Source organism: Halyomorpha halys, unplaced genomic scaffold (genome assembly GCF_000696795.3).
Source record: "Halyomorpha halys isolate HHAL.00 unplaced genomic scaffold, Hhal_1.1 Scaffold1424.1, whole genome shotgun sequence".
Taxonomy (NCBI): domain Eukaryota; kingdom Metazoa; phylum Arthropoda; class Insecta; order Hemiptera; family Pentatomidae; genus Halyomorpha; species Halyomorpha halys.
The window spans coordinates 168,412-181,355 of record NW_027107214.1 but is presented as its reverse complement, the minus strand read 5'-3'; the positions used below and the strand labels follow the sequence as shown (position 1 = coordinate 181,355).

At 28.9% G+C, this 12,944-nt stretch overlaps 1 protein-coding gene across 1 annotated transcript in view; it reads left to right on the top strand.

The window, feature by feature from the left end:
- Positions 1-839: 839 nt before the first annotated feature.
- The window catches only part of cactin (cactin, spliceosome C complex subunit), a 12,718-nt gene continuing 613 nt past the window's right edge, over positions 840-12,944 (top strand). The window contains exons 1-11 of the mRNA XM_014434765.3: positions 840-1,000; positions 1,072-1,242; positions 3,545-3,959; positions 4,102-4,276; positions 5,621-5,754; positions 7,092-7,209; positions 7,285-7,461; positions 7,546-7,738; positions 8,760-8,946; positions 10,618-10,772; positions 11,296-11,440. Coding sequence (XP_014290251.1) covers positions 984-1,000; positions 1,072-1,242; positions 3,545-3,959; positions 4,102-4,276; positions 5,621-5,754; positions 7,092-7,209; positions 7,285-7,461; positions 7,546-7,738; positions 8,760-8,946; positions 10,618-10,772; positions 11,296-11,440 — 1,887 coding nt within the window. The 5' untranslated portion in view covers positions 840-983. The remainder of the gene's footprint in view (positions 1,001-1,071; positions 1,243-3,544; positions 3,960-4,101; positions 4,277-5,620; positions 5,755-7,091; positions 7,210-7,284; positions 7,462-7,545; positions 7,739-8,759; positions 8,947-10,617; positions 10,773-11,295; positions 11,441-12,944) is intronic.

Below are 12,944 nucleotides of genomic sequence, written 5' to 3'. Positions count from 1 at the left end.
GGTGCACCGAGAATCTACATCCTTTCCAAGAATGATATTTATAATGATATGATACTTATGACTCGAAATCCATTTTACCCCACGGGTCAATCATGATTGAATGGGAATGATTATATCGGGTTGATCGAGAATTCCTGGAAGAACCACTTTGCATGTAACTTTAATATATAATTGGTAGAAAGTAGTTTTTCAGAGTATTTCTGTTCGGTACCATTGCACAATCCTATCTTCTCGTAAGATCTTATATGTCAGAAACTCAAAAGTTGATTGTTCCATAATACTCACACTGAGGTGTCCATGAAATTCCTGTAATACCAATGGCATGATTACAGCATTATTCATAATTCGTTAAACAGATTTAATATTGCTTATAGTGTTTCTTTATTTACTCGATCCTGACCATATGTATCTTTTTATAACATTTATTATAAAACTTTGTCAATTATAGTGTCAAACGCTGAAATAGTGTGGATGGAAGCTGATTGTTTTAATATCATTCGTCTTCAGGGTTTGAAGGGCAAAACTATGTTAATAACTTATTCTATATATAACAAACTAATTAATTGAAATTAAACAATTTAATTTATGAAGTGAGGAAAAAACGAAAAAAAAGGGAGATCTGGGTAGCCCATTTTATTTATTTTTTATCATTTTGAAAAATATTATCTCGTGAATCTGTATATTTTATAATAACATAAAATTATTAAAAACAATCACGGAGTATGACTGTTCTAAATGATTTTTATTTAAAAAATAGATGCATCAGTTTAGTTTCTAGAAAAATAAGAAATAAATAACTTCCATGGGTTAAACTGCTTGTTTGTTTACAAGAGGTTACCTGTAGCAGGTTAACCTAGTCTGTTATTTCAACAATTGTTAAAATAATAGTTTGAACCATTTTCGCGTTAGTTTTTTTGTTGTACTTTTTATAATAATTACTTGACGATACGATTAGTTAATTTAATACCGACGATCCATTTTTCATGAGCAGCAAACATAAGTAGGTTTTATATTCTATTTTACAAAGTTTCCTTTTAATTTAAGTATGATTATACTAAGTGACTTATACAGGCACAAGAAATATGAAGAAAAAGAGGAGAGAAGAAAGAAGCATAAGCGTAGATACTCTGATGACTCAGAAGATGATGATGAGAGAAGTTCTTCATCTAGGTATCGGCCAAAGAAAAAAGAAAGTGACCACAGACATAAGCATAAAAAAGAAAAGAAAAAGAAATCAAAGAGGTATGCTGTTTAAAAACTTTTATTGTCCAGATTTTTATATGCTAACAATTATGTTTACATGTTAGTGTTTTATACCTATATTGTTTAAGAGAGACGGTCTAAACAATCTGAAATAACTTAAGAATATCTCCAAAGTTTAGGTTCGTTGGATCAATATTATAAACACTCTTTGATTGGTGGCAAGTTTGGATCCTGTTAATTTGGAATCTGATACATTAAACAATTACAAAAGTAATTTCTGTATCCAGAGCTCAGTTTTTTTATTAATATAAATTAGCATTTAGCATCAGATTATTATTATTATTTTTTAATTTAATTTACCTATGGTAAGCTCTTTACAACAATGCTGTGATCAAATCTTTTGGTCCAAAGTTGATTTTTTATGTTATCTGATTTGTTTAGAGTTTATAATTTGTTTATCTCCAATTTTATTATGTTGTGTTTTAGTTATTATGTATTTATGTTTTAATCATTATTGTTTGGTCTTGGAATTTTTTTCGAATGTTTATTAAGTACCACTTAGACTTACATCAGTGCATTGCCATTTGGCCATGATTATTGAAATTCAGTAATTGCCTGTATTCAAATTATTTATATTATTCACTTTGATTAATAGTTTGGTAATTTTTTCTCATAAATTGATCTGTTAAGTATTTTTTTTTACATATTGAGAATTTTTTTTCAAGTATAAATAATGATTTGTCTAAACTTGTTTACAACATTTATAATCTTGAAGTGATTGTCTGGTTTTTTATGAAGCAATATGAATTATCATTGACTACTTCTGTTTATTGTAATGCCAGTACTTCATAATAAAATAAAATCTTAATTAAGTCTCCCGAACTTTTCTTTTGAAAGTTTTATATCCAAACTATGGCCAGCAGAGCAAGGCCACAAACACTTACAATCTGCTGTGTTGATGTTTCTTTTGGTCTCATTGTAAAATTTACAAGCTATATAGTGGGATAGTGAATTAAATTAAGAAATTTATCAATTTCCCACTGCCTAATAAATTTACGATACAGTATATAGGTCCCCCTAAAAATTAGCATCACTGAAAGGTAGACAAATCTTACCAATTTCCTTGAATTTATCTGTATAATCACATGAATGGTTTTAGTACAAAATTGAGTAATATATGTACATGAAACAAAATGTGATCCCATGAAAAATTCTGAAAGAAAAACTATTTGCCAATAAGAGAATAGGCAGCCAAGACCATGTGTGCTGGTGGAAATGCAGATTATGTGTTGTCCGTCCTGGGCCCTGATTCATAATAAAGTTTGTATTATTGTATACAATTTCGCTGACTTATACAATTCCATCAGATAATTTTTTACTTTTAAACTCATGTAATGTCACTAATAGTTGTTCCTATCATGAAATGTAATAGGGACTGTACTTTATATTATGTGATTTGTATTGTAGTTTGTGTACTTGTACTTATGGACTAATACTATTGGCTTTAATTATGAAACAGGCCCCTGGGAGTAAGGCAAAAAAAAAAAGAAAAAAAAGGAAGATAATTATTTGACCATCACTTGAAAAATTTCATTTTTTCATTCATTCATTCAGAACTCTGCTCTGTAGAAGGTCAAGTCAAAAAATTTGGAGTCCTCTCCTCTGTTGTCTGATTCTTCTAGAAATGAATTTCTCGTGATTCCTTTCTTGCTTTCAATTTTTGAATCTGGTGAAGATATATTGTTATTGAGTTTGAAGTATTTAATTTGTTGTGTTCTTTAATTTAACTATTGGATTTAAAAGTTAATTTTATTATTATGTGTGGCCATTGTGCTTAGTGTTATTATTTCCAGAAATTTGTTTCAGTTGTGGAGTCTGGTGAAGGTAGTTGAGGGGATTGTTATTGAGTTCAGTTTTGTTTATTTGGCTTAATTTGTTAATGTGTTTTATTTTTTAAATTAACTAGGGGATTTTAAATTATTTTCAACATCTTATGTGTGCGAGCATGGTTAGTTATACGGGCTTCTGTTATTATTTCCAAGCTCTAATCCTTTTCACTTAGTTTATGATACCTAATTTCCAATACTAATTGAATATTACATAGATATTCAGAGACTGTCATTGATATATTTCTTATGGATTAATGGACAGTTAGGTTTAAAAAATAAGTTCTGGATTATTTATTTTACAGTTTAATTTTATTTATGAAGTTTCAAGTCATTCCTACAAATAAATCTATTTATCAACAATTAAATTAAATATGAAATATTATAAATTTTTAACATTGTTTTTATATTTTATTTTTATCTTCTACGTTTTTATATTTTTATTTGTTTACTAGGTCCAAAAGTTCAGATTCAAGTACGGGTTCTGATTCAAGTACCACTTCAGATTCTAGTACAGGTTCCGATTCTGTGAAACTTTTGAAAAGATTACACAATAAACATAAACTTATGATTCAGCAAAAGAAAAAAGAAAAAGAATTAATGAAGGCAAATGAAACACCAGAAGAAAAAAGAATAAGGCGACTTTTGAAAAAAGAAGCTAAAGAAAGGAAGAGGAAACAACGTATGGGATGGGATAAAGATTATTTACACTATACCAATACTGACAATCCATTTGGTGATGCCAATTTACTTTCAACTTTTGTTTGGTCAAAAAAGCTAGCAAAGGATGGACTTACAGATGTATCCCGTGAGGAATTAGAAAGGATCAATAGAACTAAACAAGAGGAGAATAAAGTTGAACTTGAAAAGGTAACTTTATATTATTAACTTATTATAGGTTATTATCCTTAGAAATTTACCTTTAAAAATATTGATGTTCAATGTTTATTTCTTTAGTTTCCTTTTTTAAATAATAAATATCCTGTGATGTAATATTTTTCTATAATTATAGGTTAAAAAGAGAAGACAAGAGAGAGAGCAAGAAAGACAAGAGCGGGAAGAAGCAATGATGAGGTTGCAACGTGAGAAGGAAGCTGAGCAGTTTGAAGCATGGGCTACGCAGGAAGATCAATTTCACCTTGAGCAAGCTAGGCTAAGATCGAGGATCAGGATAGCAGATGCCAGAGGTTTGAATTCAAAATTAAGAATTATTTTACTTATAGATTAGTTGAGGAGTATCAGTTCTTAATTGTAGTCTGGCACCTCAACATGACCTGGAGCATAACTCGCTGGGTAATAAGAGTAATTAGAAATCTCAAAATTAGTAATTAAACAATAAATTATTTATTTCTAATAAAAACTGTAGTTCAAAAGCAAATAGAAACTATCAATAATTGTGGAGTAAATATTTTTTTATGCAGAAAATGGAGATCCATAAAAGGCAGTTGCCTAAACCAAACTCAGCTACATATTTTCAACAATCTAACTCAATTTAAATGGGCTGTGTCCTGAAAAAAAGAACTTCTCAGAACATCAACTCAATTGGGAAGGGCTGTGAAGGTACTCATGTCATGAAAATGACACATATCCTAGTTGGACACTTTTGCTTGCACCAGGTTATTGCACGGTGTGCTTTAAACGAAGATAATATAAGCTAGCTGAAAACTTATTCAAATACAGCAAAATTTTTAATCATCACACAGTACTAACATTTATGCTTCCTAGGAAACGAATCTACAAATTAATTGAATTTCAGCTGATTTGATCCAGAGGTTCAAATGGATTCAAAAATTGAAATTTTTTTTAATGTAATGAAAAAAAAATTCAATCAGATATTTCCATTTCTTCCATTCCAGATATTCCAAAACCGTGTTCTATAGATTCTAAAAAAGTGTTTTAAACAGTGCAGCAGTAAATTCATTGCTGAGCATTATAAATATTAGTAATAATTCGCACAAAAATAATGTATGTTTTTAAAAGTTATTAACCCTATAATAAACTTAACAACTTTCAAAATTTTTGGTTCTTCAATCTCATTTCTTACATAAATTTTAAAGGAATGGGGTGAAAATGGTAATAACTTTTTTGAAATAGTAAGAACATTTCACTTAAATACATTATTTTCTCTCTTACTCTCTGATTTTATTTACAAAATAATTTTTTCATAGTGAGGTGTAGATAATAGTAATAATAGGTAATTAGTGATAATAGGTAATTTTTTCATGTTTTTTTTTTAATGACCTTCCAGCTTTTATTTGCCTAACAAACTTACAAATATATGAATTATTGTTGTACAATATTTTAACATTTATTAAAAAATTTATGACTCTTTTGGCTCACTCCAGCTTTTATTACTGGAAAGTGTGCTTTGAACGAAGAAATTATAAGCTAGCTTAGAACTTACGGACTAATTGTTTTGCTAAAACAGGTTTAATTAGTTCTTACGCAGTTCCTTTAAAATTGTCACTATTTTGGTTTTGCTCATTAATAAATTAACCTATCATTACGAAATTTGTTTCTTTTTTTTCTAGCAAAACCTATCGATCTTCTTGCTAAATACATCAATTCAGAAGAAGAAGTGGATGCTGTCGAGATGCATGAACCATATACTTATCTTAATGGTTTATCAATTAAAGACTTGGAAGACCTGGTAGAGGATATTAAGGTAATGTTTTTAATCCATGATAGTTGAATGAGTCTTTTAATACTCAGTGTAAAAAATCCTTAATGATCTCTGCTTATTTATTCCACTTTCAAGAAAAAAAAAACCTTTACTACTTTTTTACTCCTTTATTTTATCTTCTGAACAATGTTTCGGATACCTGTTCATTATCTAGTCCATCAGCAAATTACTTTATACGAAGAGGTCAGACCTTACCTACCTTTTACATGAATTGAGAAAAGCTAATTGTTTTTACATTTTTATGTAATTGTCTTATATCTTCCCCTTAAGGGATTTGTCCTGACTTCTAAAAATCTTATCATATCTTTATTTCTGATTTACTAAGATAATTAAGAAAATGTATTGTTTCTTTTTTAATTATAGCTATTTTTTTTTTTTTATGATCCCTTTTCATTGGGAAAGGACCCCTGGTCATTTCATATATAAGGGGTTATTTACAGGGGTTCTTATACTGTATTGGAGGGTCACGTTTTGATTTCATGGGACCACTGCAGAAATAAAAGTCAACACCACAGAAATAAAAGTCAATACCACAGAAATAAAAGTAAACACTACAGGCCAAATTTGAACCGGTGCCACTGTGGTCCCCAGGTTGCAAAGACATGCGTCTCAACTCTCTGAGCTACAGACAGCCTTAATTATAGCTATTTGTAGACTTCAATCTAATACTCTTACATGTTGGATTGAGCTCATTTATTTATTAGGAAGGATTTAGCCTAATTCTCTCCCCCAACTTATAATTATCTGTTCATGTCACACATAGATTATTGTTAAATATTCATTTTGTTAATGATATCAACATAATGTTGACCTATTCTTTTTATATCTGATTTGAATTTCACCACATCGTTAATATTTTTAGTAATGTATATAAATTCTATGTGTTTTCTAATTTTACTATCTGATGCTATATTTAAACTTTCTACTTTATGAATATGAAAATAATGATTATTGAGTTAAGAGTGTTTTAATGTTCATTTTATGTTATTTTATTCTATTATCTAGTGTATTTAAAGGAGTCTTTTAACACTCAGTGTAAATAATCTTATACTGAGATACTATCATCTCATATCCTTAATAATCTTTTAAATTTGTAGATGATCTTTTTTTGTTACTGATTGTTCAGTAGTTGTATGTGGGATAACGGCAGAGAATCTCACCAGTTGTTATGACATCTATGACTTTTACACAAATCAATAACTTTTAAACTAATCTCATGAAATGAGTTTAAAATAAGTGTGTTCGTTGTTTACTTTATTTCATGTTTTTTATTAAATAACTTATGAAAAACTGATAAAAATATTTTATGTTTATTTCAGGTCTATATGAAACTAGAAAAAGGAAAAAATTTTGATTACTGGAATGATATTACTGTTATCGTTGAGGATGAATTGTATAAGCTCAGGAAAATGGTGAAAAAATCTGACTATGAAGCAGGTTAGTCATCGTAACTAAGTGACTCATGAAAAATATTATAATTTTTATCTAGTCTAATTAATTATTATATTCCAGCTGTTGGTAGAAGGGAAGGTATTCATGAATCAGTAGCTAAAGAGGTCTCTTCAGTATTCAGAGGGAAAACAGCTTCACAACTTGCGGCCATGCAAAAACAGATTGAGAAAAAGATCAGTGATAAAGGAGAAGGTATTGACATTGGATACTGGGAGTCTCTTCTTTCCCAACTAAAAGGTAGTTGTTTTATAAAAACAAAACATTCTTATTCCAGCAAATATTTTTTTATGTTCTTAAGTATAATTATTTTATAAATTACAGCTCATATGGCTCGAGCTCGACTTAGAGACAAACATCAAGAGAACCTAAAACAGAAATTGGAACTACTCAAAGCCGAACAAAGACAGCAAGAACAAGAAATAAAAGAAGAACCCTTAGATGAATCAGAATTTAAGGAGACTATAGTTAGAGATGAATTCAAAGAAGAAAAAGAAGATAGTGAAGAAGAGCAAAGGTAAGATTACTAATTATTTATTTTGAGGAACAGAAACTTCTAATTATGCATATGGGCCATTATCCCACTTAATACAAATTTCCTAATTTAAACTCAAAGCAGCTAAGAACGTAGTGAGTGGACACACCAAATCTTTCATTATGTAGTAGTTATTGATATAATAAAATAATTATTTCAATTAATAATATATGGTGAAATTTTTAAAATTCATTTATGAAATGGCTGAAAATGTGGAAATAGCCTAGTGAAAATAATATATATGTATATTTTTTTCTGGCTAAAAAATGTGCAATTTGCTATTAAAATCTCTAAAAATATTTAATTTTCAAGCCTTTACTTTTTTTCTCTCTGAGAAATGAATCATTTCCTCAAAATTTAACATTCTGAAGCTAAAGACAAGAAGTGCTTATAAAAAAAAAAAAGAAAAAATGTCTATCCATATAACTTTTCTAAAAATCAATTCTGCCTGTCCTATTTAAAGTAACATTATATATATATATATATTGAAGCTATTTTTTTTCCCTCTTTTTGATTGAAAATTGAACTCTCTCTATGACACAGGTTCTTCTCAATTATAAAAATATTTTAAAAAGCTGTTACCATACTTAACAGCACATTGTTTGACTGTATTAAGTTTTAAAAATCTTTTATAACACACTGCTCCCCTTATTAAACTATTTTGTTAAGGTTATTTTATGCAATTTTATTTTATTCGATGAATAAAAAATTCCTGCTTAGGAGAAACACAGTATTACAGTAGGCGAAAGTCACAAGTTACTGCATTTGATTTAAGTTAACCATTTTCTAGGACCAAATATACGGCATTGAAATTCATAAAATTATTGTATTTACTGTTTTACTGCAAATTTAAAATAAAAACATAGTTTTTCTGATCACACTGATGTCCAAATCCCCAAAATGACTTTTGAAAGATATTGCGTTTTTTAAAAGCAGGAGTAATTCTTTCTTTTTCTTTTTTTTTTTTATATATTGAAGTATAATATGTGTTTATTTATTTCAGTGGAGGTGATGATGATGCTGGAGAGTCTTTGCTCAAAGAAAGTTTCGGAGAGTATGAAGCTGGCGCGTATTCCCCTGTTTATGTTGATCCTGCAAGTCTAGAACCAGGAACTCTTGTTATTGCTGAAGAGGAGGATGCTCAGAGGCTAGAGTATGCTAGGCAGCATCTTACCTCTCATGAAAGTCAGGTAGAAACATCTATATATAACATTTTGTTTATTTACTTAACTTATAATTAATTAACAAGAGTTGTAATTTAATTCTACCTATTTGTGTATAATTCTCATACATGTTTTATTAAGCCTATATCATAAAAGGTTCTTAGGATTTTGTGTAGTTAAATTATAGCTGAAGAACCTTTTAACATGGTAAGAAGGATAATAATACTAGATATAGGTAATCTTTATATACAAAATATGATAAGAGGTAAAGGCATTAAATTATCAGTATGATAGCACAGAAGATAAAAAAGAATAAACCATCACCAGCCTTTAACAAAAAGAAATACAAACTAAGTATTTTTAATGGAAGATCATTGATTGACCGTGTATAATATATAAAAGAAAGATGGTCCAGGTGAGCTCAAAATAACTCAGATAGTAATTAAACTATTTATTGAGGACCAACATTTTGCCCTACATTGCAGGGCTTCATCTGGGCTAAAAAAAGATACAAGTAACTAAAATAATATTATTTTTATTTCTTATTATCTATTCTCTTACTTTGTTACAATATTTTAGTTGTTTGTATCTTTTATTAGCCCTTACGAAGGATTGATAAGTGGGGCGAAATCTTGGCTCATTATTCATTAGCTGTCATGAATAAGAAAAGGAAGCTTCTTATTATTCTTATATTCTTCCAAATATCTTCAGTGCTGTTTGATAAACGAGAAGCAAGCAAAGCAAGATACAAAATTGCACCTGTTTGTTTAAGTCTGTATTGTAGCTTGTTCTTCTTTATGGATCAGAAAGTTATATAATTCTTAAGAAAGATGGGGAGCTCGAGTAGCTCCAGGGTAAGGCACTTATCTACTAACTCCAAGGACCCGAGTTTGAGTCCGGCTGTGCAGAAAATTGTTTTCTGTTAACACTGTAGCTGTGAGTCAACTCCTGTGGGCTCTGTAGCCCTCCTGGGGTCCACCCAGCCTCTTAAATTGGGTCCTTAATTGGGTAAAAATCTGGCGGTCGAGCGTGATTCTGACCAAATCACCTCCTTGCACAACCATTGGTCTAGTAACTGTACTCCCTTACAAAATACTGAACTCCTGACCCTCCTTGGGTTGTAGCGGTATAGATTTTAATTTTTTTAAAAGAAAGATGAGAGCTGATTTACTCACTGGAAATGAGATTCTTAAGGAAAGTGGTGGGAAAAACAAGAAGGGATGTCAGAAGTAACAGGATCCGAACCATGTTGAAGTCCTTGGCAAACACCAGCTAAAATATTATTGTCATGTTTGTGGGATAGGACATGATCGAAAGGCATGCTGGCTGACAGAAGCCGAATAAGGCGGATAATAAAGTACCTCTATAGTGTAAGAAAGTGTTGGTTGGTCAATACTTACCTACACTGATCAAATAGGCTGGCTCTGAATGGAACGCAGTTGCTTATTGGATCAAAGAAGTATGGCTCTAGACAGAAACATATACAGGTGATGGACTGAGACACTCCACGCCTAACTGCACTGAGGAGGTAGTGAAAGAAACAAAAATAAGCTACCTGCTCACAATTATATGGAATGGGTAAAGTTAGTGTAAAGTGAAACGATACTTGAATCTATCCTCATTAGATACATCATCAATTAAGATTATATAAACTTAAGTTATTTTTTATTGACTAAAATATTTTTATTGTTACCTAAGGTGGGAGCAACATCAGAAGAGTTGGCAATGCAAAGGGAAGCACGTAAAGGTATGTCGAGTGATGAAGCCATATTTTCAGTTGAATCTGCTCTTGATTCCCAAGTTTATCTGTGGTCAGACAAATACCGTCCTCGAAAACCACGGTATTTTAATAGGTAAGTCAAGTAATATTTTTACTAAGCATATGAATGATTCTTCATTTTTTACTAATGATTTTATTCCTACTATTATAATATTGGCACCTTTTCATTTAAACTCAACCTTGTTTATCTGAATAGGGGTTGCTTATCTCAACTTATTCCTGGAGTTAAAATGTGACATTGACAATGGTTTGTTGATTATTTTGGTGTGGAACTTGTTTTCAAATTGTTGGCAATTGTTTCACTTGGTCCCTCCATCTCCGTATTTAATTTTTACTATATTGTATTTTAAATCATATTATTAATTTTATTTTCCTATTCTAGAGTACATATTATTGATTATATTTTACTATTTTAAAGTACATATTATTGACAATATATTTTCCCATTTTAGAGTACATATTATTGACAATATATTTTCCTATTTTAGAGTACATATTATTGACAATATATTTTCCTATTTTAGAGTACATGTTATTGAAAATATATTTTCCTATTTTAGAGTACATATTATTGACAATATATTTTCCTATTTTAGAGTACATACAGGTTTTGAGTGGAACAAATATAATCAAACTCATTATGACATGGATAATCCTCCTCCCAAAATTGTACAAGGATACAAATTCAACATATTTTTCCCAGACCTTATTGATAAAACGACAACGCCAGAATATTATCTTGTAAGTAGACTTTTAAATATCTTAGATTATTACTTTTATGCCTTTTAGCGGTCATAATTAGAGTATATGCTCCAATAGAAGGTATTAAGATTTAATTTTTTTTTTATGGGCTTAGAACGACTAAAAAGTTTGAATTTGCCATCGATTTAAAGTTCACTTGTGCTGAGTTTCTTTTAGAAAGATCTCGGCAATCAAGGCAGTCTTTGATGGGTTATTTCAGCCAGTAACAGGATATTCACCATGTGTAGGTGGTATTAAGTTTGATGAGATAAGAAATTAAGTTTGATTTTTAGTTAGCATTTTAAGACAATTTTTTGCTAAAGTTCGCATCATTATTTTTGTTTAAATTCATCCTTTAGATACTTTAAAAGTATAAAACAATTGATTGAATCGATTTATTAGATTAAACTTTAATATATTTCAATTTTACTAATATTCGGTTTATTTAAACAATTAAAAATAAAACTGCATCTGACTACAAGTCTTTATTATTTTGAAAATATCACAAATTTAAAAAATTAAATTAAAATGAATACGAATTATATATATTTTTCCTTGTTAAAATATTAACTAAATTATTAATGTTATATTTTTAAACATTTTTTAATTTTAAATATTTAGCTTCATTGCTATTTGATTCCAGGAATGTTTAGAATTATAGGGAAAGACATATTTGATTTATATGAGAATTTTAATTGGTGATCTTCAAGAACTGGTCATCAACTGAACTGTCTTTAGCTAAATGAACTTAATCTTCTCAAATCAGTTTAATAATTTAAAGTCTTTGCTCTTTTTTATGATTCTTTTGTTTCACTTTTACTTTAAAAGATAAGTGTTAATTAATTTTTGAGTGTTATTTAATTTGTTCCGGTTTCTTTGATATAACTTCTTCTCAAAACAGCTCTAATTGAAATATTCATATTTACGATTCAAAATTAAGAAATATTTATATATATTACATACAATTGATAAAATAAATATTATTTATCAATATAATGCATTAAAATGCGAATTAATACATCTAATATCAATAATATGAAGTTTTAATTAAATGTTCAATAGTATACAATTTATATATAAGTTATAAAATAATATAAATACTCTATATTTCAAAGAAATTATTTATTAATTGTAAATAATTCTTAATTCAAAGTTATGACATAAATTACAACATTTTAAATGAAAAACATACTCATTCTCCCATATTGTCCCATATATTACTATGATAACAATATTTTCTTTATATTATAAATTTTAACTAATTTTTCCTCTATTTTTCATATTGTTAATATTTTGTTGTTAACATCCAATGTCTGTTTACTGTTCTTGGTAATAGTTAACATTTTTTTATTTTACTATGGGTGTAAATGGATATATGCACACTTATAGAAATAAAAATCCATTGCATAAAATATGATTTGTTTTTTAAAATATCAATGTCCAATAAATGACTAAAATTCCTCATACAATATTAAGTTTACTTATATTAACATTTAATAAATAA